At 39.3% G+C, this 25,337-nt stretch overlaps 1 protein-coding gene and 1 pseudogene across 2 annotated transcripts in view; one reads left to right on the forward strand and one right to left on the reverse strand.

Moving 5' to 3' along the window:
- The window catches only part of LOC311588514 (high mobility group protein B3-like), a 389,002-nt pseudogene that overhangs the window by 1,116 nt on the left and 362,549 nt on the right, over positions 1–25,337 (forward strand). The gene's annotated exons all lie outside the window — the stretch shown is intronic.
- On the reverse strand, positions 4,630–7,208 carry LOC311588517 (regenerating islet-derived protein 3-beta-like). Its single transcript, XM_084766206.1, has 5 exons — positions 6,915–7,208; positions 6,302–6,420; positions 5,993–6,119; positions 5,283–5,420; positions 4,630–5,039 (listed from the first exon to the last, which is right to left on the reverse strand). Exons 1-5 carry the CDS (start codon positions 7,183–7,185, stop codon positions 4,972–4,974), a joined length of 723 nt encoding a protein of 240 aa, XP_084622332.1. The 5' UTR covers positions 7,186–7,208; the 3' UTR covers positions 4,630–4,971.

The raw sequence follows: 25,337 nt of genomic DNA on the forward strand, positions 1-25,337 counted from the left end.
GTGGGCATTCATTTATCTTCAGGTTGTCTTGTTTGTATATATAATGGCATAGCATTCTGATATTCTTAGCTGTGGAAAAGGGGGGAGTTGTCAGCTGGCATGAGAAGTGTTTGGATTTTTTCTTAAGTGTGGTAGATTTTTAGCTGGTTTTTAAACCAACTGCATCCATGAGAGTTCAGGAACTCTCTGTACCTAAACACAACTTGCAACATTCAGGGTTTTTTTTTCTTGTATGTTTAGAATGCTGAAATGTTTTTGAAGTTAAATAAACAGTGTTACATTTTTTAAAAACTATAATCTGTAGCATGAAGTTGCCTGTGTTTACTTAAGTTTCCCAGAACTTGACACCTGGTAGAGAGTAGCAGGATTGCAAACTTGACCTGTGTGTGAGGACAGAGCTGGCCTAACAGGAAAGGAGGCACATGTGTGGCAGTTCTCAGTCTCTGCCGTGAAAAGTCTCTGCACTCTTACTGGGAGCCTCCTGGAATCCGTGCCAAACACTACACACCGCCCTGACTCTCATTAGCCTTCCTTATTCATGCTGTTGCCGCTTTCTCAGATCTTGTTGTAAAAAACGAGGCCACCAGCCTCCTGACCATTCATCACAGAGTTCTCCGAAGACAAGAAAACAAGAGCTAAAAGATGGTGACTCACAGTAGAATGTGTAGAAAGTTCTCTGACCTCATAAGGCAAAGCTCTGAAAGTCAGAAGTAGGAGCTGAAGGGTAAAAAGGGTCCTTCCATCTTGTTCCAGAACCACAGAAGAAGAGGCATCACATCCCCGTTAGTGTTTCCTTACAGAGCTAGACAAGCAGGAAGGAAAGAGGTTGTGGTCTCTGTCCATGTCCTCTCTGACAATACTCCCATCTACCTCACAGATATGATGACGCCTCCCATGGCTGTCCGTAGCATATGCTGTGTGCTGCTTTCCACTCTGCAGGAGGCACTGCCCAACAGAAGTGGATAGAAATGGAGCAGGTCTGGCCTGCTGACCTACTATAATTTGGAGAGGAATCATCTGTTGCTCCAGACTGCGGCTACTGTGAGGCTTTCTCTTTGGCCTCAGGTAAGACCAAGAAGAGCCATCTCTAACTATACCCATCTTCCTGCACCCAGCTTGACCTGCTGGGTACAACCCTGAGCTGAGAAATACAGTGTAGAATTGTCAACTGCCATCTCTCATGGTTCCCTCTATGTCTGCTTCCCTTGGAGATGCAACAATGGCGAGCATGCAGGAGAGATGTCTACTTCCAAAGCAGAGATTGAGTTGCTCTTTCCTTATGTTCACAGATTCACCTGACCTTTGCTTCTTGTCTCTCTGCAGGTTATCAGAAGTGGAGAGATTATAATTGTGAAACACTATTTTCCAGTGTCTCCGAATTCAAGGTCTAGGGCAGTTCTAATGTCAACAGCCTGAAAATATTCAGAAGCTTACATATACAAGGGAGAAAATATGAGGGCTCACGCATAAAGAGCATGTTCTATTCACCCTACCACACCTACTCCCTCATCTTATCTCCACTGTTCTTCCATCAGTAAATTCTCTGGGGACAGTGGCCTAAGGATTCAGAGAGTAATAATAAAATTTAATCAACAATTTGTACTTCTGTGCTTCCTTTTGGCAGTAAGGCAAGAAGTCATGCAGAGTTGATGCAGAATGAACCTTTGGTACTCAGTGCATCATAGTTCCAACCGTTGTTCCTAAGAAATAATATCTAATGGTGTATCTACTGGAGCAATGTGATTAAACTGAGGGCAGGACTTATGGAAGATGATGTGACCAGATGAATGCATTGTCCCCCCTTCACCCTGATGGGCTGTACATGCCCTTCAAGTTGGGACACGTAGAGTCTAAAGTTATTTAAGCAGTCCTCATCAAATATCAAGTACTTGTCTGCTTCTCCACAAGGCAGAATCAAGAAGGAAATTGCTTATTGAGGCTTGAATTTCCTGGTATATAGAATGAAACTTAAAGAAATAGAGACTTATTTGTTATAGAAGCTGCTTGCTTCACTTCCTACTTTAGTAATATGTTTATTGCTTCTCACATTTCTGATGGGGTTGAAGACTAGATAGCTATAGTTTCGTAGTTATGGTTAAGTTGTTTAGAATTTAATAAGATGTTTAAGGTCCAGTAAATTTCTAAGTTGTTAAGTACAAGATACTGTAGAAAATGATTTAGACACAAAACTTTAGATTCACATAAGTAGGATAGAAGGTATTTTCTTCAAGGTTGCCAATATAAGTGAGATGACTCTTACATGTGGCTTTCTTGATTGTTCCATAACTGTTCTTACGCTATGCAGTTTATTATAAATAAATAAAGTCCATTTTTTGGTTCCACACTATTTATTATGTTAGAAGTATACATCGAGACACCATATAGTAGGCACATGGCCATGCCCATTGCTATGTCACAATAAGAAAATAACTTTGAATTGCATTTCAACTGCAATAACAGCATTCTAGAAGAAAAAAGTACCCTCAAATCAATGCTGCATAAACAAGAGAAGACCTCAGAACCAGTTACCCTAAGAGTCCTTGTTTCTTGACCCCTTGACGCAAGGAAGGGACTCATCCCCAGGAATTTTGGAGAAAAAAGAAATAGAGAGATCATTCTAGTGAAGCTGAGGAGGAAACAGTGTCTAAGAACTGACTAGATGACAGCAAGAAAGAATAAGGAAGTGAATATTCTGTAATGATTAGTTATATTGTTAATGTGCCACAGTGTAGAATCAAGGGTGAAGAGAATCTCTATGAGGAATTGTCAACATCAGGTTGGCCTATGGGAATATCTGGGGCATAGGGGTGGTGTGTTGCCTTGACTATAAAATGATATGTTACAACCCAGCCCTCATGGGTCCACATTAGCTAACTGTATCGGTCTTCTTGTGGAGTCCTTGAATCCTCCTGTTCTCCCAGTCATTCCCCAAACTCTTTCATGAGACTCCACAAGCTCTGTCTAATGTTTGGATGTGGGTATCTGCACCTGTTTACATCGCCTCTGGGTGAAGCCTCTCAGAGGAGTTATAATAAGTTCCTCTCCATAAGCATAGCAGAGTAGCATTAATAGTGTCAGGAATTGGTTCCCTCCCATGGATTAGGTCTCAAGTAGGGCCACTCTTGGGTTGCTCATTCCATTAATCTTTGCTCCATCTTCTTTCCTGCATATCTTGTGGGCAGGACAAATTTTGGGCCAAAGGTTTTAGTGTCTTTATCCTTCCACTGGACTACAGGAGGTGACTGCTACAAGCTCCATATCCCTTACTGCTAGGAATCTCAACCAGGGTGACCCTCAAAGACTTCCTGGGACCTTTCCTATTGCAGGTCTCTGGGAAATCCCAGAGATTCCCCCCACCTCTGATTTTCATTCCATCACCAGGCCCTCTCTCCCCTGCTCTCCCTACTCTTAATCCCCACCCCTGATCTCCTCCCTGTCCCCTCTCCTACCATGTTCCTTCCCTCTACTTCAATACCTATTTTATTTCCCTTTCTGAGTGAGATTCAAGCACCAAAAGTTAAGAGTTTTAAGGCCGACTTCAAAGCTTTCCTTTCTCTTCTCTCTGACAGGGTTTTAAAAAGAATATTCTTGGCTTTTATCATAAGAACTTTATATGTGATGTGAGGAAAAAATCCTATGGGGATATTGGGGTCTCCATAAAAACAGAGCCTAGAGGAGTGTCTTCCTCTCACCAAGGATCCACACTTAGTATTGAACCTTTCTCCCAAGAGCTTATAGGTGTATAGATAGGGAGCTATGCCTTTGTTTCTTCTGTAAACACCAAGAAAGTGATTTTCTCTATTTTCTCTGCTTCTATTTTCACTCATTAGTCCAAAAAGAATTTGTTAAAGGACTTTCAGATTTTCTTTTTGTCTTGTTTGAATGAGACTAAGAAGATTCTAGATTCTTTGTATCTGCACTGTTAGGGTAATTCCATATTTTACCATAGTGAATAAAAATTACTATTCATATAGACTGTATTTTTAATGTTAAACTTCAAATATGATACTTGAACTATTGAAAGCATTAACCATCAGCCCCTCCCTTGATAAATGGCTGTGAGGGAACACAATGCCTTCATATGGTCCCAACACAACCCTCAATGAACATGGCTCACATTCTTAGTTACAGTGCAGTGGCAAGCATGCACCTTTAGGCACAGCCTGAATAGATTGAACTGAAAAGCAATTGCCATGTCTCCTCTACCACTCTGAAAACCTTTGTCTTATTGATCATTTACTTGAATATCTTTGTTTCCATTTTCATGTCTTTGCAGGGTTTGTATCTCTATTTCTTGTTTTTTGTTTTTTAAAGGGAGAGAGACAAAAGGGCATGGGGTTGGGCAGGTAGGAAGGTAGGGATGATCTGAAGTTGGAAAAGGGGGGAAGTGTGATCAGAATATACTATATGCAAAAAAATCTATTAAAAATGGTGCACAGGCTTAGAAAGATGTCTTGGAAGGTAAAAGCCTAATGAATAGAGTTGGTTTGCCCTCATTCCCAGGGAACTTACTGAAAAAGAGCTGGAGGTAGTGGCACCCATCAGAAAAGATGGGACACAGAGGAGACAAAATAATTTCTCTGACACTTGTTAGTATACTGTGTAGCAGAAACAAAAGAGACCCTGTTTCAACAGACCAAAGGTAAGAACTGAGACATTCTCAAATGTCACCACCCTCTGATCTCCACAGACACTCTGTGACATTCACACACCTATAGCCACATACAGACAATGATAATATTTTTAATGGAACATAAAAACTCAAAGTGTGACTGAAGGTTTATTATTGCTTTCCGAGACATGAGGTCACAACCTATACAAAAGTGACTAAGGAAAGATCTGGAAATAGTAAATGAGGGCTTTGATGTGGTCTGTGGGTAGAACATATGCCTCCTGGATAAAACGTCATATTGGTCCCTTGTCCATAATGAGCTTCAGGACAAAGTCAGGCTGTTTGTTTTTTGGATAAACCTAACCCTTGAATTTGCAGACATAGGGCAACTTCACACTGCATGTATTATCTCTCCACTGCAGAAATCCTGAGAAGAGAAAAGGGTTAAACAATTAAGGACCATGGATCTCAAAGAAATGACTCACTATGTGGCCTCAATTTGAAAATCACTCCCTCATGCTCATCAGTGCTAACAAGGGCAGGGAAGGAGATACCCAAGAAGCCAAGAAAGAAGATGAGAGAACAAGAACACATTACATTTTCTAGCTCAGAGATATCCAGGGATGTGACAAGAAAGGTATGCATTTAGGCAAGGAGGCTCTTCTCTTACCAGAAGTTCTTGACAAACTGCCACAGAAACCACGGTCTAAGGCAGTAGATGGGTTCCTCTCCCAGTTATGGTAATTCATGATATCGTTGTTACTCCATTCCCATCCGTCTCCATTGGGTTCTTCGCCCTGATGAGGAGGTATCCAAATAAAAGGATGGGTTCTGAAAGCTCCCACTGAAAGATGTGTGACTTCTTCAGTGAAATACTGGAACCCCTCCCAACTTCCCATAACTGAGTTTATCGCCCTCAGCTTTCAAGAGCACAGCAAAAGAAATCATTGTTGTTTTAACTTCTACTTATAAACCCAGGAACTACTGATGAAATTAGGACCCACTGAAACTTATTCAGAATACAAATGGTGATGAATTAGCAATTTCCTCTAAAATGGAATTACGATGTTTATTCTATAAAGAGAACATATAGACTGTGTCTTTATTCTATATTTCTGGACAATACTGTGTGCAGGCTCCCTGAAACTGACAAAGAATGCCTCCAATTCCTTTTGTAGACCTCTATAAAAGTCAATAAGAGGCATATGAAGTTCATCTGAAGTCTAGGACCCTCATAGAGCTCAGCTCTGCAATAGTCCCTGATGGTTTCCCTGATCCCAGTGTCTGATCTCTATGTCTTTTACAGTTCTTTCGGAGGAGGCACTGAGAGTGCGCCTACATGATAACACTTGAGAGGAAATGGAGAAAAAAGAATCGTACCAGGGAGCCCAATCCAGATATATGAGCAGCTGTTTCCGGTTCTCTTCAGCATGGAGGACAGGAAGGAAGCTTCAGCACCGCTAAGCACAGACACGAGATGCCCCGAAGGTCTCTTCTGGCAGGCTATCTGTGTGAGGCACAAAGTGAAAAGGAAATTTAGACATCACTGGATAATGGTAAGGCAGAGGTAGGTAAGGGGAACAGGTTAACTTAAAAGTCAGGTATACATCATTGAAACAATGAACTAGGGAGATTGGCAGCCCATATTCTCCCAAGACCCACATAGGCTTTCTCTTTCCCAGAACTCACTTCTGCATCGAACAAGGTCTGTGGTATCCGAAACAAGGCATAGCAGTAGGAGCCATAAGCCTGGGCACCTTTGGGACAACTAATGCGTGCGGAGGGCACTTTCTTCTGGGAGTCTTCACCTCACCTGGGGTAGAGTAAGACAAATAGAGCAATGGGTGAAATGAAAAGTGGGATTCCCATAGCAGGTTAAAACAGGGAATATGTTATGTGTTCAGGAGTTTGTATAATAAACAGATATAGTAAGTGACTACAGCCTCAGTTTTCCCTTCCTTCCTATCCATTAGTTCATAACTCCACCAACTCTGGGCAGATAAGCTTAACCTCAGTTGTCCCTGCTTCGTCTCTCACACAGTTCACTATTAACCATCATATTTTCCCTTTTTGTCCTATCAACATAAATTATAACCTCCGGAGAACGAGAGAAATCCTGTCATCCCAAGAGTGACTACAATACCTTCCACAACCAATGACCTGGAGGAAGGAAGGATGGTGGAGACGTTGCAGGCAGTATCCCTGTGTGGAGGTTCCTCATCATAACCACATGAGACTTTCCTGTGCTCTGTGGCTCTAAACACTCACAGGGAACGCAGTGCTGGATGCAGAGAGGTCTTACCTTGCACCTGAGAAAGGAACATCAGGCAGGAAAGCAGCATCCAGGACATGCTGGCAAGAGCCCTGAGAGGCAGCATCTTGTCTGTGTGGAAGGAATCACCAGAGTCACCCCAGGCGGTGTGGTTAAAGAGGACATGCGGAGAGAACCATCTCTCCCCTTCTGTGACTAATTCTCTAGGGTCGTTAGTATTGTCCTGAATGTCTCTTGCTATCCAGGAATTAAGTGGAAATCTGTGTTTCCTCTTTCCCCTGAGAAAGGGGGAATTCCTCATTCCTAGATAGCCTTAGTTGACTCAGAATGCTGTGTGGTATGAGGACAGGAACACCTTCTGTTTGTGAGAGGTGAGCCCATGTCTGTCTCTCTTCATAGTTCAGCTCCCACTTACCTGTTTTGCAGAGATCTGGATAGTTTGTCAAGGCAGAGATGGCTGCTTCTTATAACAAGATTTGAGGGAGGGGCACCAATGTGAATAACTGGAAATGCTTATACAGGTTAGGATGGTGGGGAGTGCTTGGCATGGTTTCAAAGACATTCCCAGAAAGAGCAGGAGGCTCTTCCTGGCAAAAACTGAAAAAATGTCATAAATATTACCTCCTTCCTGTTTCAAGCTTGCTTTACTCTCAAGTGTGAGTGAAATTTGAACCTTCCACACCCTCTTCCAGATATTATGTCCTGGGAAACACAAGCAAACAACAGCAGCACTGGGACACAAATAATGCTGTGATTGATATAGGTTTTAAAGTACTATTACCTAGCCAATTAAGGAAAATAAGAATGCTAACTAAGAAAATTAAATATAAGAGTACATATAGAATCAATTTGGAAAACCTCACTAGTGTAGAAATTTCTTTATACTCTTCTGGAAGTCATGAAAATTAGAAAGAACTGAGTGGATTGGAAATTTTAGGTATAAATTGATTGATTTCAAAGACTAAAAAGAAGATATTGTGATTTTTAGGTATGCTGATAAAGCTTTATATGGTTATGCAAAGTCAGCTTTTTAAAAATGTTTTTAAAGACAGCGTTTCCCTGTGTGACAGCACTGGCTGTCCTAGACTCACTTTGTAAACCAGGCTGGCCTTGAAATCACAGAGATCCACCTGCCTCTACCTCCCGGGTGCTCGGATTAAAGGCATGCACCACTGCCAGAACAAATGCACCCTGCATGCACTCCTCTGAGAATAAAAATAAGTCTCAGTTCATTGTATACTAACCTGGAAATTTCTTGGGGAACCTTGGGGAACCATCCTCAGACTGAGATCTCTCAGTTACAGGAATCTGGTAGACTCTTTTACAATGGTTTTGTAACTCTACTGTTAATTTCATATTAAGTGTTTATTGTCTGTGACATGTTTATGTCTAAGTGTCTATGACTCTATGACATCTGTACTTTTGGAACCAAAAAAACTGATGTAGTGGCATAGTTTTGATTAAGTCAAGGTCACCATCCCTTAGCCTTCTTGTATACCTGTAAGTAGAAAACAGCTATTGTCAATCAGGCCCTGCGGCACAGGTTGGCAATCTAAACCACTCAGGAGGCTGAGGCAGATGCATTGTAAATGTAAGGCCTGTCTGGGCTAAAAGCTCAAGGCCATTCTGGGAATGTTATTAAAAGCCCATATTAAAACAGAAATTAAAGAGAGGTCTGTATATATAAGCTTGTAGCATAACATTTGCCTACCACGTACAATGCCTTGGGTTCCATCCACAGTAGGATATGCACACAAAAAAACTCATGCCATTGTTTTGAAATACTAGACTTTGGTTAACAGAAAATTAGTTAATTGAAGTAAAATCCAACCCTTGTGTACAAACTTTTTAATAGTCTTTATGACTAACTGGAAAATTAGCATACTGAAGTGAAGTACAGTAATTGCTCTCTAGAAAAACACCTAACCGTAACCCTGATGTAACTCACTGTTTTGTATCAGCTATTTTGCTTCTTACATGAAAACCAAGTTGACAAATGTTTAGTTGTTCACCTATGATCAGTTCATTAATATACATTAAAAGTGACCAATGCAAATTAGTAAATACATACTTGTAAAATGCCCCATCATATAAATTTCAACAATTCATAAAGAAAAAGCAATTTGGAACTCTCAAGAAAATTTAGGAGAGCAAAAGAAGTCTGTGGTCAGAACAGTTTTAAAATGTTTGATAAGTATAGAGCAACAAGTTTGGAGGAAAAGAATAATGAGCAATAGATTTTTATATTTTTTATTAATTCATTCATATTACATCTCAATTGTTATCTCATCCCTTGTATCCTCCCATTCCTCCCACCCTCCCATTTTCCCCTTACTCCCCTCCCCTATGACTGTGACTGAAGGGGATCTCCTACCCTTGTATGTGCTCATAGGGTATCAAGTCTCTTCTTGGTAACCTGCTACCCTTCCTCTGAGTGCCACCAGGCCTCACCATCCATGGGACGTGGTCAAATATGGGGCACCAGTGTTCATGTGAAAGTCAGCCCCACTCTCCACTCAACTGTGGAGAATGTCCTGTCCATTGGCTAGATCTGGGTAGGGGTTCAAAGTTTACTGCATGTATTATGTCCTTGGCTGGAGCCATAGTTTGAGCAGGACCCATGGGCCCAGATCTGCCCATCATATTGTTCTTCTTGTAGGTTTCTAGAAGCAAGGTAGAATGGGGAAATATAATGAGAAATAGACTTCATGCTATACCACAGAGATTCCTCTGCAACCTCCAGAAGATGAGAAGGCTTGCAGTGTAAGTAAATATAAGAAAAGTGAACAATATAGAAGTGTTAACACATGAAGAACATATGTAGATCAGCATTGACTCAATTTAAATAAGCCAAAGAGGAAATATTGATTATGATATCCATAGGCACACACTCCTCTATTTCATCCGAAGAGCATTATCATCACTCATTTACTTGGTCTTATGCTATAACCACCCAAAGCTTATGTAATCTTGGTGAAAAGTAGGAAAATCATTATATCTTTTCCTCTCACTTCTTAATAGTCTATACATTTTAGCTTTATCCCATGGTCTTTGCATATGATGCACCATGTTTTCATTTAAATGAGCTGATGTTAAATTCATAAGGCCATGACTCTCCATAGAATATGCGCAGTTGACTTATGAAGCAGGTGTTCATTTTTCTTTTGTGTTTGATCTCTAGAACTGCAGTTTGATTTTTTCCCAGGGTTTGTATGTCTCTGCACATACTGTATATTTTTCTTAACTGTGGTATATTCTTTTATATTACATTCTTTACTAAGTTTTGTAGCAGTTGTTCTTTTTCTTCCCACAGTCAGAGGAATGAGGCACTTCTTGACTCTTCATTACCAGAACCTTATTGGCCCTTGTAAGGAAACAACATTCCATGACAGTATTGCAGCCTGCTAAGGAACATACATTACAGGCATTTTCCACTTTTAATGATGATCCACATCATAGATTTAGGAATATCTAAAATTGTCTTTGTTCCTAATAAATACTGGGAGTTGATCCAAATAAGCATAATCTAAAAGATCTTGGTGTCTTTGAAATTATCAAACAGGTTATTTGCTTTAGCTCAAATAATATCTAATGGGTTGAATGCTCCTCAGATATTTTTCTTTGAACAAAGAATGTAGTAATTCCCAAGACTCCCCATATCAATATTAACTATATGTTTAAGTCATATTTTACAAAAAATATTCTTCCAAAGTAGATTGGAAATGAAAGAAGAAAATTTCTTTCACAGAAGTGATGATGTTTTCAATGGCTCATGACATTGTCCTCCCTGAGCTGGCTTCACACTCCACACAGTGCAAGGGTAAACCTATATCATTAGGTATTTCCCTTAGGCCTGGTGGAACTTGGGAGTACTTTTCAGTTCATGATTAGCCTCCTCTATACAACCTTTCTATGAAACTACAACACAAAAGCACAGAGTCTGAACTGAAATGTTTATTGTTCTCTGGGAACTAAAGCCACCACACACAGAGAGAAGAAACAGAAGAATGGAAAAAAAGGGGGTGGAGAAATAAAGATCTGGGATCAGATTTGTGAGCCTTCATTCATGGCTCTTTCTCTATGATAAGCTTCCTGAAAACTTTTGGTTGCTGAATCCTCATCTTCCTACTCCTTATATTTGCAGATTTTCCCCCACCCCCATGATTGACAAATACTTTTTATAGTTGCCACCTCACTCATCAATCCCCACCAGACACCTTCTCAGCCCTCAACATCGGCAGCAAATTAAGATTTGGTGTTCTAAACAAACAGTAACAGTGGGATTCATAAGCCATGGGGCCACTGGGACAGCTGATGCCTAGAGATGGCAGTTTGTTCCTTCCCAGAGTCTCTCCACCAAGGGTGGGGGAAAATAAATATCGGAATGGACTAATGGAAAGTTGACATTAGGTGGATATATAAGCTTAGAAAACATTTTTGAGATTTGTCTTTTGGAATCTTGTCTAAAATCATGACCAACTCTCACTATTTCTCTTTCAAATATTCTTAGTAATTAGATGGGTCTACTTTATGAGGAAGTCTTTCTATTTTACATTTCCCTCTTCTACATCACTCTAGAGCTAAAAGTGGCTGTGCTGCACTTCCCACCTTTTCACACTGTGTCACTTCAACCTACTCACTGATATAATTTAGAAGCTTATGATGATGGCCCATTATGATCCTTCCCATTGTTAGCTGACCTGGAGGAATGAAGGGTGATAGAGTCACAGGCAGTTTGTGTGTGTGTGTGTGTGTGTGTGTGTGTGTGTGTGTGTGTGTGTGTGTGTGTGTAACATTCTTTATCATTACCGCATAAGAGTTTCAAGTACCTTCCCCTGCTTCTTGGCTTTGAACATTTTTTAAATGCCCAGTGATGACTACAAAGAAACCTAACATTGCCCCTTAAATAGGAATATAAATCAGTAAGGAAGCACTGAAAATACACTGGAAATAATCATAGGATGCATGGGATTCAGTATCATGCCTGTGAGGAGGCAATCAGAGTCACTAAAAGAAATGTGATCACAGAGAAGGCATTCAAACATCCCAGTGCCTCTTGCCTACTGCCTGGGTTTAATATCTTTCCTCTTGGTCCCCAATTAATTCCTTCAAACTTTCCTGGTATAAGTAGAGTATTTACTCTCTCTCTCTCTGTTTCTATTAAGAAAGCCTGTATCAGCAGTTGCAGACTATTCATGGTCTCTGATAATGACACTGCTTGTATCCTCAACTACATGAGCTAGATCCTCTTCTAGGACTGTTATCTTTCTTCATCTCCTACTAATCTGTCAATTGCAATCTAGAGTAGTTTATAGTGCCATAAAATAGACATTCCTTAAGACTATCTGAAGAAAGGACACTTACATGAATGACAGGAATCCATATGATAGTGTCAGTGTCAAGGGTAGGGTTTGCCATTGTTTCATACTTCATCCCTCAGGGTATCCAGGCCTGTTGCACACTGGGCTGGACTGGAGGGAGGGAAGCTTTGCTGGGATTGTGTAGGTGCAGCCAAGATCCTGTTTGGCTAGGTGAATGCAGGACAAGAAAGAATATCTTCAGAGAACTGGTACATTTACTAGAGGAAGGGGTATTAACACCCCTGGGGAGATGACCAGGGCCTCTGGGGAGAGGTTTGTGGGGCAGTCACTTACAATTGGCCAGGACAAGGATGTTGGAAGATACAGTTATCTGCATATGCAGGGGCTGGGACAGGGGTGAAGGGCTATTATGAGGTCAAACAAGGAAGGAAGCCTGATAACTATCAAGGTAATAAACACTCACTAGATTGATGGTGGGGAAGCTTACTTTATGACACCAGGTTGGGAAGTGGGAGAGAGCCAATTTCTGCCATCCTGAGGTATCAGGAGTTGAAGCTGTTCTTGACCCTTCTAACATAATCCCGGGCCATTACCATCCCACAATAGTTTCAGGAAATTTTCCCCCACACCTGGATTTGGTTTCTTAAGAATACTTCCTCCTTCCAGTTAGCAAGTCAGCTTTTCCTTCAAGTTCACTGAGGATTTTCCTCTTCACTCTTTCCTTATTGTTTGACTGTCTATGGTATCAAGTATTATACTAGATATTTAAAGCACATATCAAAATTACTTGCTGCCAGAATCACTCAAGCTCTTACATTTAACTTACTACTATGATTACATAAGTTCTGTGTCTTAAGTATTGTTGAGCAAATGAGTTAGCATTAGTACCAATATTTAAGGTTATATAATGAACTAAGGCTTAGAGCAGACATGATGAATCAAATATGCTGTCTTTGATGAATAATAGCAGAGTAGTAGGAAAAAAGGTGGCTTGTCATCTTAACACTTAAGGGACTACAATGAAATGATACAGATGGAGGGAACAATGAAAATAGAAACTAAAGAAAGATTAGAGTGAGCATCATATAAAGGCAACATAATACTTCATTGCTTATAAGTCACACCGCTAGTTCAGCAAGATATAGTGCTCTTAGGCTTCTCTTGAGCTCTCTTGAAAAATGGTCATTATCTAGAATTAAAGCCATTTCCACCTCATTTTCATTGAAAAAATAGCCAAGTCCATGGGGTGGATTGTTTTGTTTTGCTTTGTTTTTGTTTTTGTTGTTTTGTTTGTTTTTATTTTTGTTGTCTTTTTGGGGGGTAGGACGGGAATTTCTACAGAATTTTAACTTCACAGTTATTGTTACTGCAGCTTGTTATCTGCTATAGTAATCTATAGTGAGGTTATGAAAGTAAGCTCATAATTTATGGACTCAAGTCTTAAATGTCCACGGAACCTCTTCAAGTAATCATTAGGAATAGACATCATATTCTTTTCCTAAAAGGATGAATGCATTTTTTATAAAAATGTATGCATAACTATATAAGCAAAAAGCCAGTACTGCCATAAGCTTAGCAAAGACTTAGTAGACCTTGCCAAGCCACAGAGGAAGAGGATACAGGTAGTCCAGATGAGATGTGATAGGCTGAAGTCAGATGCTAGGGGAAGAGGGCTCCCCTTTCTGAGGACTATGGAAAGGAAGGGACAGACAGGGTATGAGGGAGGGAAGGTGGGATCAGAATCAATGAGGGAGGGGGCAACAATCAGGATGTAAAGTGAAAAAATTAAAAGTCTTTTTAAGTGTAAAAAGAGACTTAATAAACAAATTTTGGCATTTAAAAATATCAGAAGATGGACTTCAGTGGATGATCTACAGGCAGTTGGAGGGAAACAGGGGAGATTCATCATTTCATGTAGGAATGAATTAAATTATCAGAAAATAGCAAATAAAATTCTTAAAAAGCTAAAAACATGGCTCAGCACTTTAGAGTGTGAGCTGATCTTTCAAAGGAACACAGTTTGCTTCCCAAAATCCAATTTGGGCAGTTCCAAATTGACAATAACAATAGCTCCAAGAGATATGGTGTCCTTTCTAACATCCAAACATGACACACACACAGACACACACACATGCATGCAACTAAAAACAATCAGAGGAAAGATAGCAGGCAAACAAGAAGAGACTTGATACCCTACAATCATATACAGGGGAAAGAGGTCCCCCTCAGTTACAGCCATAGGGGAGAGGAGTAGGGTGAAAGCAGGAGGGAGGGAAGAATGAGAGGATACAAGATATGGCATAACAATTGAGATGTAATATGAATGGATTAATAAAAAAGGAAAAAAGAAGATAACTTTAGTAATTTAAAATAATTGTTTCAGAACAAGAAAATACTAGCATATGACTCAAGAATGAAGTACACCTCGATCTCTTAAAAAAAAAACTCTGTATCACTGAGGAAAGAAACAACTTAGCATTAAAAGAACTCACAGTACTGGTATGGGGAGAGCTCAGTCAGCAACCTGCTTGCCTTGCAAACATGAAGACCTGATTTCCTCACCAGAACCCACATTCAAAAACAAAAGTTAGTCCAAAAGGGATGTCCTATGAACGTCTCCACTTACCAAAAGATTGGGATAGATGCAGGGACATCCTACTGTGACTTTAGGTGAGAGAAGTATGGAAGAATGGGGAAATAGAAGGACGCAGAGGGTCCTAGAAAGCTACAAAAAGAACATGACTGGCTGATCTGGACCCAGGGGCATCTGCTCAAACTGCTGCACCAACCAAGGACAACACAGGCAGTAAACATTGAACCTCTATTCAGATCTAGCCAATGGACAGGACATTTTCCACAGTTGTGTGGTGAGTGGGGACTGACTCTGACATGAACTCTGGTGCCCCATATTTGACCACTTCCCCTTGGTGGGGAGGCCTAGTAGCACTCAGGAAAGAATACACAGGCTACCAAGATGAGACTTTATAGGCTGTGACCATATGGTGGGGGAAGAGGTTCCCTTCTGTCACAGACCTAGGGGAGGGAAATAGGGTGATAGAGGGAGGGAGGGAGGAATGGGAGGATACAAGTAAGGAAATAACAATTGAGATAGAATCTGAATAAATTTGTAAAAAAATGCAACAATTGCTAATTAGCATAAAAGGTATTAGCTCCTTAAAATAAAGTCATCTAATTTATGAGAGAATAAATAAAAATAATTAAAAACGAGAGCTGGACTGAGAGTATTCACTTGTAAGCCCTGTAATGGGAAGAGGGAGGCAGAGACAAGTGGATCCCTGAGGTTCCTAGTTCAGACAGCATAGCCTACATAAAGATGCCTACATCAGAATAAAACAAGGCACGGCACTTCAGAAAACAACAACAACAACAACAAAACAACAACAACAACAGCAACAAAAACACACACCAAAGCTATCCTTTGGCCATTGCATGCATCTATACACAAATAGACACACACACAGAGACAACCAAAAGAGATTTCAAACAAATGTGAAGACAAAATCTAATAAGAAAACTTATGAGTTGTATGCAATAAAATGTCCTCTGGAAAGCAATCAAGAAACTATGAAAATGTAGCAGTATTTATTTATGAGAAAATTTAAATTTTCTATTATGATTAATATTATAAATAAATAGGGTTTGCAAAACTGCTCAGTGGGAAGAAGCACTTGTTAGTACACATATATATGTACATGTGTAGGGAATTTCTTTTACTATTGATGTTTATGATTAAAATGTTATCTCATACTTATTTTAAAATATCTTGTACTTATGATATTTAAGGTAAAATAGGATGTGGTTCACTTTCAAATAATCCAAGACAAAAGAGATAGAGATAGGCTGAGAAAAGAGAAAAAAAACAAATATCTTTCATAATTAATTTATCTTTAGTTTGTGTGAAGTGATATTTTGTTTGCATGTATGCCTACATGTGAGTGTTAAATCTAGGCCTTACAGACAATTGTGAGCTGCCATGTGGGTGCTGGGATTTAAACCTGGATCCTCTGGAAGAGCAGTCAGTGCCTTTAACAACTGAGCCAACTCTCCAGCCCCCAAAACAACTGTGCTAAACTTTAAAGACAACCTAAATAGAGATAAGATCATCTGCACTTGTTTTCTACTTTACTATATGTTTAAATTTTTCATAAGAGAATATTCTAATTTAGTATGCAAGCTCCTATTCAGTTATAACACATGTAGCTCTCCTACCATTATGATAAATGAATAGCACACCTGGATAATATTTAATATGTAGAATCATAAAATCATATAGATATGTCAAAATTATAAAAATTATAATATGAAACAATATGCACAGTTAATTTACCACATGACACTGATGTTCTGATCCTTCTGTGAGAGCTCATTAAACTCAGACATGCATAATCTCAAAAAATACCAGAAATTAAGAAAACCTCATTCAAATTATGTCTTTAATTGAAATAGTATAATACTTTTAATAAAATTTGGGGTATAATATCTCTAACTGCAGTGTAACACCTTTATTTCACTGTGGACTATGCCAACTAGCTAGACATGAGAAGTTGTTCAATTTCTATGCTTATCGAGTTGGCCTTGGGATATTTACAGTTCATTTCTTGGCAGAGAAGGACTCTTTATTCTTGGACTGACCTAAGCTAGATTTTAATGTCCCTTCTGTCAAAAGATAAGAGATCCCCTTTGCACACTTTATCTATTTTCACTCCTATGTCAAATAATATTTCGATGGCTTCATGTAATTATATTTAGAATACAAGTGGGAAATGATCACTTTACCAAGAGTTCAGTACCCTTGTTCCAAGCACAGCATATGTAGAGAGTTACTGGAAGATGTTGGATAAGGCTCCACGTCAAAAATAGCCTTGAGCTGGCTTTTATTGAACAGGGGCCAGTGAAACACGCTCCTTTGACGTACCGTAACCATTTGTCATGAGTGTTACTTTAGCCCTTTCGTTTTATTTTAAGGTGATCAGAAAAAGTGACGAGAGATAAAATGAAAATATATGCTCCTTGTAAAAGAAGAGAGAGTGGCAGACTTCAAAATCTCTGAAGCCAATAAGCAAAGCTATTAAAGAACTGGAATTCTGACATCAATTACTGGAATTAGAGCCGTCACTGGCAAACACTGACTGAGCCTATCTCGTGACCTGTGCAATTATTGAGGCTAATAAAGTTTTTATCAGAAAACTGTCAATTTCATTTGACATCCAACTCACACACTGAACTTGGGACAGTTCCACATTGTATATCATGTTAGCTGTAATGCTAGGAAAATGACTCCAATTAAATATTTTATAAAGGCTGTTGCTTGTTGTTCATTTCTATTTCAGGGAAAAGTAGAGATACTGACAAATGCTCATCATTCAGGAAAGCCAAAGGTTATGTTTCAGTCTCATTATTTGCATGTTGACTCAAACAGCTTGCTCAAGTCAGCACCACTTTGTACTTCTAAAAATGATTTCGTGTAGCCTTTATAGGAGATAAAAACAAGAATAAGAAATACTTCTTTGACCATGCCGCTTTTCTTTTTGTTGGGAGTTAACTACGATGCATAATCTAGAGTTAGAAGTGATTGAATATTGTCATCGCTCTTCGTATCTTCTCCTCTTACCCCATCCCATGGTGCAGGGGATTGGGCAGGAACTGACTCACACATGCAAGGCAAACACTTAAGAACTCATGTAAACACTCAGCCATCCTTGTACTGTTTTCCCTTGAGATAGAGTTTTACTATGTTCTCAGGCTGGCCCAAAATTTGTGATCCTCCTGCCTCAATGTCTTCAGTATCAGAGCCATAAGCCTGTGTCACTAGGTCCAGTGTGTATTTTTGTATTTTTTCAAGAGAAGTAAAGGTGAAAATACAAAGAAATTAAGAAGCAACATAATAGCAGTCCATCATTTTTCTTATTGAAAATAGATTTTCTATTTTTCTTTTATTAAAAATAGATTTCTTTTCTATGACATATTCTGATTATGCTTTCCTCTCCCCCAGCTATTCCAGGATCCTTTTCAACTTCCCTTTCATCCAAATCCATATTCGTTCTGTCTCTCATAAAAAAACAAATAATAAAATAAGATAAGACAAACAAAATGGAACAAGAAAAAACAAACAGAGCAAAACAACCAAAGCAAAAGTACAAGAAACATAGATACAAAGACACAAATTTGCATACACACAGGAGTCCATAAAAACATAAAGCAAGAATACATAACCCATGTGCATAAAGTACCAGTATGGTCAAAATAAATAAATAAATAAAATAACAAATAAATGAGACTCAGCAAATGTATTATGAGAAAAGGACCTCTAAAGATGCCTCTCAGTTTGTTTTATCTTGGCATGAGATGTAGCCTTAAGAGTGGTTTTTTTTTTAATCTCAACTGAGAATCTATAGAATAAAATTAATCTCTACTTTTTTATTTCCTAAAATTATCTATTGGCATTACCATCTAGTTTGGGAATGGAGGCTTGTGTCCACTTCTTGTAACATCTCTGAGACCCCATCAAAGGTAGGCCCATGCTTGCTCTTTGTGTGATGCCTCAGTCTCTGTGAACTCATATGCGCATGGAACATACTATGTTTAGATGACCTTTCCTTGGTGTCTTCTGTCCACAATGGCTCTAACACTCTTTCCATCTCCCCTTCCACAGTGTTCCCTGAGTCCTGGGGAGAGCGATTTGATAGAGCCATCCATTTAGGACTGAGTATGTCAAGATTTCTCACTCTGCAAATTGTTTGGCTATGGGTCTTTGCATTGTTTTCATCTACTGGGGTAGGAAGCTGCTCTGATGATGATTGAAAGATACTGCTCTATAAAATATTGTTAAATATCATCAGGAGTCAATTTTTTGTTTGTTTTTTTCAAGACTGAGTTTCTTTGTGTTTCCCTGGCTGTCCTGAACTAACTTTGCAAACCAGGCTGGCCTCAAACTCACAGAGATCCAACTGCCTCTGCCACTGTCCCTGGTGCTAGGATTAAAAGCATGTGCCACCACCGCCAGGCATTACGGGTCATTTTGTTGATTCATTCCTTTACCAGAATAGCAATATTTGGTTTTCTTTTAGGTTCCTAGCCTATCTAGTCTCAGATTCTTGGCCACTCATGCATTGTCAAGTGTTTTAAATGAAAATCCCAAACGTTCTATTTTGCCAAAAAAGACCTAGGAGCCAGATCCTGGGCTGAAAACTTGCTAGCTCAGACAGACAGAAAAAACACCTAGGTGGCCTTCCTACTCAGTTCACATTCTGAAGGAAGAGACCCAAAAGGCTCCTTACCTCAGCTGACAGCCCAGAAGGAAAAGGCCAAAAAAAAAAATCCTACAAGGGCTAATATGCAAAATATATAAAGGGCTCAAGAAATTAAATACCAACACCAAATATCCCAATTAAATGGAGAATTCTCAACAGAGGAATACCAAATAGCTGGGAAGCACTTAAAGAAATGTTCCATGTGCTTGGTCATCAGAGCAATGCAAATCAAAACAACTCTGAAATTCCATCTTACACCCATCAGAATATCTAAGATAAAAAACTCAAGTGACAGCACATGCTGGTGAGGATACAGAGAAAATAGAATGCTCCTCCCTTGCTGGGGGGAGTACAACCAATTTGGAAATCAATCTGGCGCTTTCTCAGAAAAACAGAAATAGTGCTACCACAAGACCCAGCTATGCCACTCCTGTGCATATGCCCAAAAGGTGCTCCACCACACAACAAGGACATTTGCTCAAGTATGTCCATATCAGCCATATTTGTAATAGCCAGAATCTAGAAACAACCTAGATGTCCCTCAACCAAGGTATGGGAAAAAAACTTGTGGGTTTCTAGGACCCTCTGGATCCTTCTACTTCCCCATTCTCTCATGCTTCTTTATGATTAGCAGATCTGGGCCCAGGGGTCCTGCTCAAACTATGGCACCAGCCAAGGACAATACGTACAATAAACTTCAAACCTCTACTGAGATCTAGCCAATGGACAGTACATTCTCCACAGTTGAGTGGAGAGTGGGGTCTGACTTTCACATGAACTCTGGTGCCCCATATTTGACCATGTCCCCTGGAAAGAGAGGCCTGTTGGCACTCAGAGGAAGGATAGCAAGCTACCAAGAAGAGACTTGATACCCTACGAGCATATACAGGAGGAGGATGTCCCTGTCAGTCACAGTCATAGGGGAGAGGAGTAAGGGGAAAAATGGGAGAGATGGAGGAATGGGAGGATACAAGGGATGGGATAACAATTGAGATGTAATATGAATAAATTAATAAAATATTTTTAAACTGATATATTTATACAATGGAATACTACTCAGCTATTAAGAACAAGGAAATCTTGAAATTTGCCGGCAAATGGATGGAACTAGAGTCAATCATCCAGAGTGGGGTAACCTGGACCCAGAAATATAGGCATGGAATATATTCACTTATAAGTGTATATTAGCCCAAGATGGATGTCCTTTGAGAGACTCCACCCAGCAGGGGATCTGGACAAATACAGATACTGGATAAGAGATGTGAGTTGTGTGTCAGAGATGGGGGATGGAAGAACTGGATGGAGGTGGGAGCAGGGAAGTTGTCAGAAGCTCCACAAAGAGACTATCCAGGCCAAAGACCCAGTGGGGCTGCACAAACCGAGACACCAACCAAGGACTTTGTAAGCAGAGAACCTAGAACCCCTGTTCAGGTGTAACCAATGGACAGTTCCTTCTCAACATGGAGAATGGGAGGGAACAGCAGGAAGCTACCTCTAACAAGGACTCAGGTGCCTGAAATTTGATCATTGCTCCTTGGTGGAGAGGCCCAGTGGCACACAAAGGAAGAGGATGCAGGCTCCCCAGATGAGACCTGATAGGCTGTTCTCAGACAGTGGGGGACGAGGATCCTATGTGTCAGAGGTCTAGGGAAGCAGAATAGTACAGAAAAGGGAAGGAGGATAGGAAAAGGAAGATAAAAGTGAGGGGATTACAATCAAGATGTAGAATAAAGAAATTATAATAAAAAAAGAAAAAAATCCAAGGCCAAGTGCTTGCTAGCTCAAAGCTCAAAATGCCCAAAAAAGCGAAAAGCCAAGAAACTCAAGAGCTAAAGAGTTAAAAGCTAAAGAGCTCCTTCTACTTCTACACACTGTCTTAAATATCCTTCAACTCAAAATTCCTCCTATTCTCTAATCCCTGTCATCTGTTTTCTTGCTCTGCCTCTTGACCTACGCTTAACTTTATTAAATCCTGTGTACAGAAAGCTGTTGGATTAAAGGTGTGTTCTAGGGCTGGCTGAACCACACCCTAATCACCTGTTTACAATAAACAGGAAATGCTTGGATTAAAGATGTATGTTAAGGATCAGCCATAAGAAACAGGGGTTTACAGATCACAATATCAGGATCTCAATGGGTTCCAATATCCCGCAACAGTCAAATATGGGTTCAAACTCATAGAGTGGCCATAAATCCAATCAGTTAGTGGTAGCTTACTCTTACCCGCTCTCACCCGCACTAATATATATATCAAGGTCATCCTAGTAGATCAAAGAGTTTGTTGCTGCGTTGATGCGTACCTTTTTTCTTTGGTATCATGCAGAGTATCTCAGAATATAATGAACACTAGTTCATAGGGGTGGTGCTCTAGGTAAGCACTAGCTTAACTTCTCTATATTCAAAGAGTTTGGTGCCTGAGGTAGTCAGTATTACAACCTTACAATCATAATTTTGGGGAGCAACCAATAGTCTTCATAAACTGGATTGTTCAGGGGACCCCATGGGGTCCTGTTGGCCAACAACTCAATTAGATATAACCTGTTCCTGATACTGGAATCTTTGGTAACAAAAAATGTCTGATTGGGTTTATGTCTCCCCCCTTGTTTGGTGTATATGTAGCACCTTTATAAAAAATCAGGTGTCATGTCAGCAGTTGCTCATACTGATAAGGCAGTGAGGTGGAAATTAGAAATTGGATTCATAATTCATTCATATAAATAATCAAAGGTCTTTGAGAATATTTTAGGATGCACACATGATATGGTAAAACATTAATAACATGCTTTCTGAAAATATGAAAACTCTTAAGGCAAAACTGGAAGCATACATTATAATTTATAACCAATATATGCCTATTACATAACTATTTTCTTAAAATTGACTTAAACTAACAAGTTAACAGGAAAACATTTCAGGGAATGTGAGCATATGGGTAACAGCAAAGGAAATATATATTTTTTAAACATGCAAAATCCTGGTCAAGTTATTATAATATTTATATTATAAGTTTCATAATGTATAACAATTGAAAATTAAGTTATGTTAAATCATACAGAAATATTCTATTTTCTGCTCCATTTTATTATAAACCTGTATCTTATTAGAAAATACCTACTAATCACATAAAACTCTGCTGAATCTGCCAGACTCAGCAGGTCTGGCAGGTCTAAAGGTCTAATTACAAACTGTGTGAACAGGCATGCAGGGAAATAGAATTCTTATACATGAAAGGAGGGTAGATAAATTGGTGTCATACTTGCTCTTTGGCAGGGCAATTTGATCATATTTATCAGAATTTAAAATGTGTGCTCCTTGTGCCCTAGAATTTTCCTTTCCAATATTATTCCACAAATGTGATTACATGCACCTAAAATTAATTACAGTGAGGGCTGTTCATTGAAAGATGGTTAGTAATGAAAAAATAATGGAAGGAGCACATATAAGCATCAGAAGAAAAGCATAAATACATTGGATCTTCACTCATTGAAATCCAGGTTGGCCTCTTCTGAACCAGATGTGTTCTGGAGCTCTGAAGACTTGCACTGAAAAGTAACATGACAACAAATTACATGGTACTCCAGAAAGGATCTAATACAGATATATCTATCAATTACACCAACATTATGCAGTAATGTGTTTGGGGAAAGATGCATTAGGTGATATACATTAAAGCCACAGTATTCATACTTCCTGTCAGTAGTTGATCAGTTCAGTAAAGGCAGGATGAGACATCCTCTGTAGAGAGAATACAGAAACTCAAAGACATCTACGTCCTAATTCCTCAAAAGTAGGAGCTCTAGCTACACAAGTTGTATCATTGGGTTAAATGACAAGAACTTTACAGATGTAATTAATGTAATGTACACCGATATGGCACATTGTCATGCAGTTTCTAGATTGGCCCAATCTAATTAATTATCAAAGAGATTAATGTTGAGTAGAATGCCTGGCCGGAAAAAAAAAAAGAGAGTAGAAGAGAAAAAATGAGAGACACAGAAGGAAACCTCACAAAGAAAGGTTCTATGTATCTTTCCTGTCTGAGAGTTGGAAGCTACAAAACAGAATGCAGAGCTCTTTAAAAAAACTGAGAGAAGATCAAAAGCAGGAGGCAACTGAGGTCACAGATGAAAGAGCCATGAGCCTGGTAAAATCAAGAGGCACAATTATGCCTTTACAACAAAGGTGGTAAAACCCTATTATGCAATGAAAATAAACAAGTGGGGAAGACGTTTTATAAAACCATCGTTATATCATTATTATATTCAAAAGTAAAACAATATTTGTGTTTCAGATACACAGGAGAAACATGTTGTACCTACTGAATCCTGAGGTAAAGGTGTCACACATAGTTCTAAGGACAGGGCTCTGGTAAGAGAAATTAGAATGCTATGCCTTCTATGAAGTGAAAGTCTCTCTCTCTCTCTCTCTCTCTCTCTCTCTCTCTCTCTCTCTCTCTCTCTCTCTCTGTCTCTCTCTGTCTCTCTCTGTCTCTCTCTGTCTCTCTGTCTCTCTCTCTGTCTCTCTCTCTGTCTCTCTCTCTCTCTCTCTCTCTCTCTCTCTCTCTCTCTCTGTGTGTGTGTGTGTGTGTGTGTGTATGTGTGTGTGTGTGTGTGTGTACTTGTGTTCTTTCATTTAGGCATGCAGATGTAGTTTTAATTACTTATGTTGTTAGACTACACACAACCAGTAGCTGCATGATAATATTCCTTATTAGTTGTAGTTATTGCATTTGCAAAATCCCTCTTCTCACTTAACTCAATAATATAACCAAATTTAATGTCATGTTACCCTACAACTCGAACTTTTGACAAATTAGCACATGGACATCTTTCAATTTCCTTGTTCTCATTAGATCACCAATGTTATCTTTGCCTATTTGAGCAAACTATCTCACCAGAAGTACAGACAGTTATATTTTTAACAGATACCATTAGTTGGTGGAGAGGGCTCCTCAGACCTATTGATCTATCATTAGTATACTTGAGAAAAAATGTTTAGCTTAGATTCTTCTAAAATTGATGAGTAGCTGGATAGATACATATATAGATGGATCGAGTATGGGGAGATAGATCAGTGTATTGATAGATGATAGATAGATAGATAGATAGATAGATAGATAGATAGATAGATAGATAGATAGATCTGAGAAATTAAGAAGTATCTGTCCAGTAGATGAGAAGACAAACGCCATTGTTTTCTCTTTTCACAATATGGATTGCCTCAGCACTCTGGGCTCCTGAGGTGATCAACTTCATGACCACTAAATCCTCTCTCCTTGATTTTCATGCTGAAAAACACAAAGTGTATCGCCACATACTCTGCTCTCACATAGCGTAAAACAACATGTGAGTGTAAAAGTAGTTCAGTGATGTCTGGCCCCAAGTCAATACCTCATAAAAGCTTGTACCAGTTTCTTCCAGTCAGCATCACAAATCTAACTTCCTCTGCACAAAGGACTGTCATAATTTATGGCTACAGTTCAAACAGAAAACAGTCAATATCCTGGGCAAGCCTTCCCATTCGTTTCTCGTAAGGCGTGCATGCAATTTATGACCCTTCTAACTTATCATCACTCGAAGAATGTATTGATTTATATTTTCTAAACTGAGTAGCTGGCAACTGTGATTTGTGGTACCCAGTGAAACTGGTATTTAAACACTCCAATTCATTTCAGCCCTCACATTTGTAAGAGGTCAGTGAATCTCATTATCGAAACCTACTTTCTGTAGTCTTTCAGCTGAGACAGTGTGGGACTTTTAGCTTTTGCACTGAAGGAATAAATGAGCAACTTTTGATTTGCCAATTCTCTGAAGATCTTCAACTCAATATTTTTTACCCCCTTTATTTCAATATCACACTAA

Source organism: Acomys minous (genome assembly GCF_964271855.1).
Source record: "Acomys minous genome assembly, chromosome: 17".
Taxonomy (NCBI): domain Eukaryota; kingdom Metazoa; phylum Chordata; class Mammalia; order Rodentia; family Muridae; genus Acomys; species Acomys minous.

Excerpts from the sequence above, each read along its gene's own strand:
- LOC311588517 (XM_084766206.1), bottom strand. The coding sequence starts at position 7,185 with ATGAGGAATTCCCCCTTTCTCAGGGGAAAGAGGAAACACAGATTTCCA. Across the intron at positions 6,421-6,914 it reads GTTCCTTTCTCAGGTGCAAG|GTGAAGACTCCCAGAAGAAA; the intron begins GTAAGACCTCTC and ends ACCCCAGGTGAG. Across the intron at positions 5,421-5,992 it reads TATCTGGATTGGGCTCCCTG|CTCCTCATCAGGGCGAAGAA; the intron begins GTACGATTCTTT and ends TTATTTGGATAC.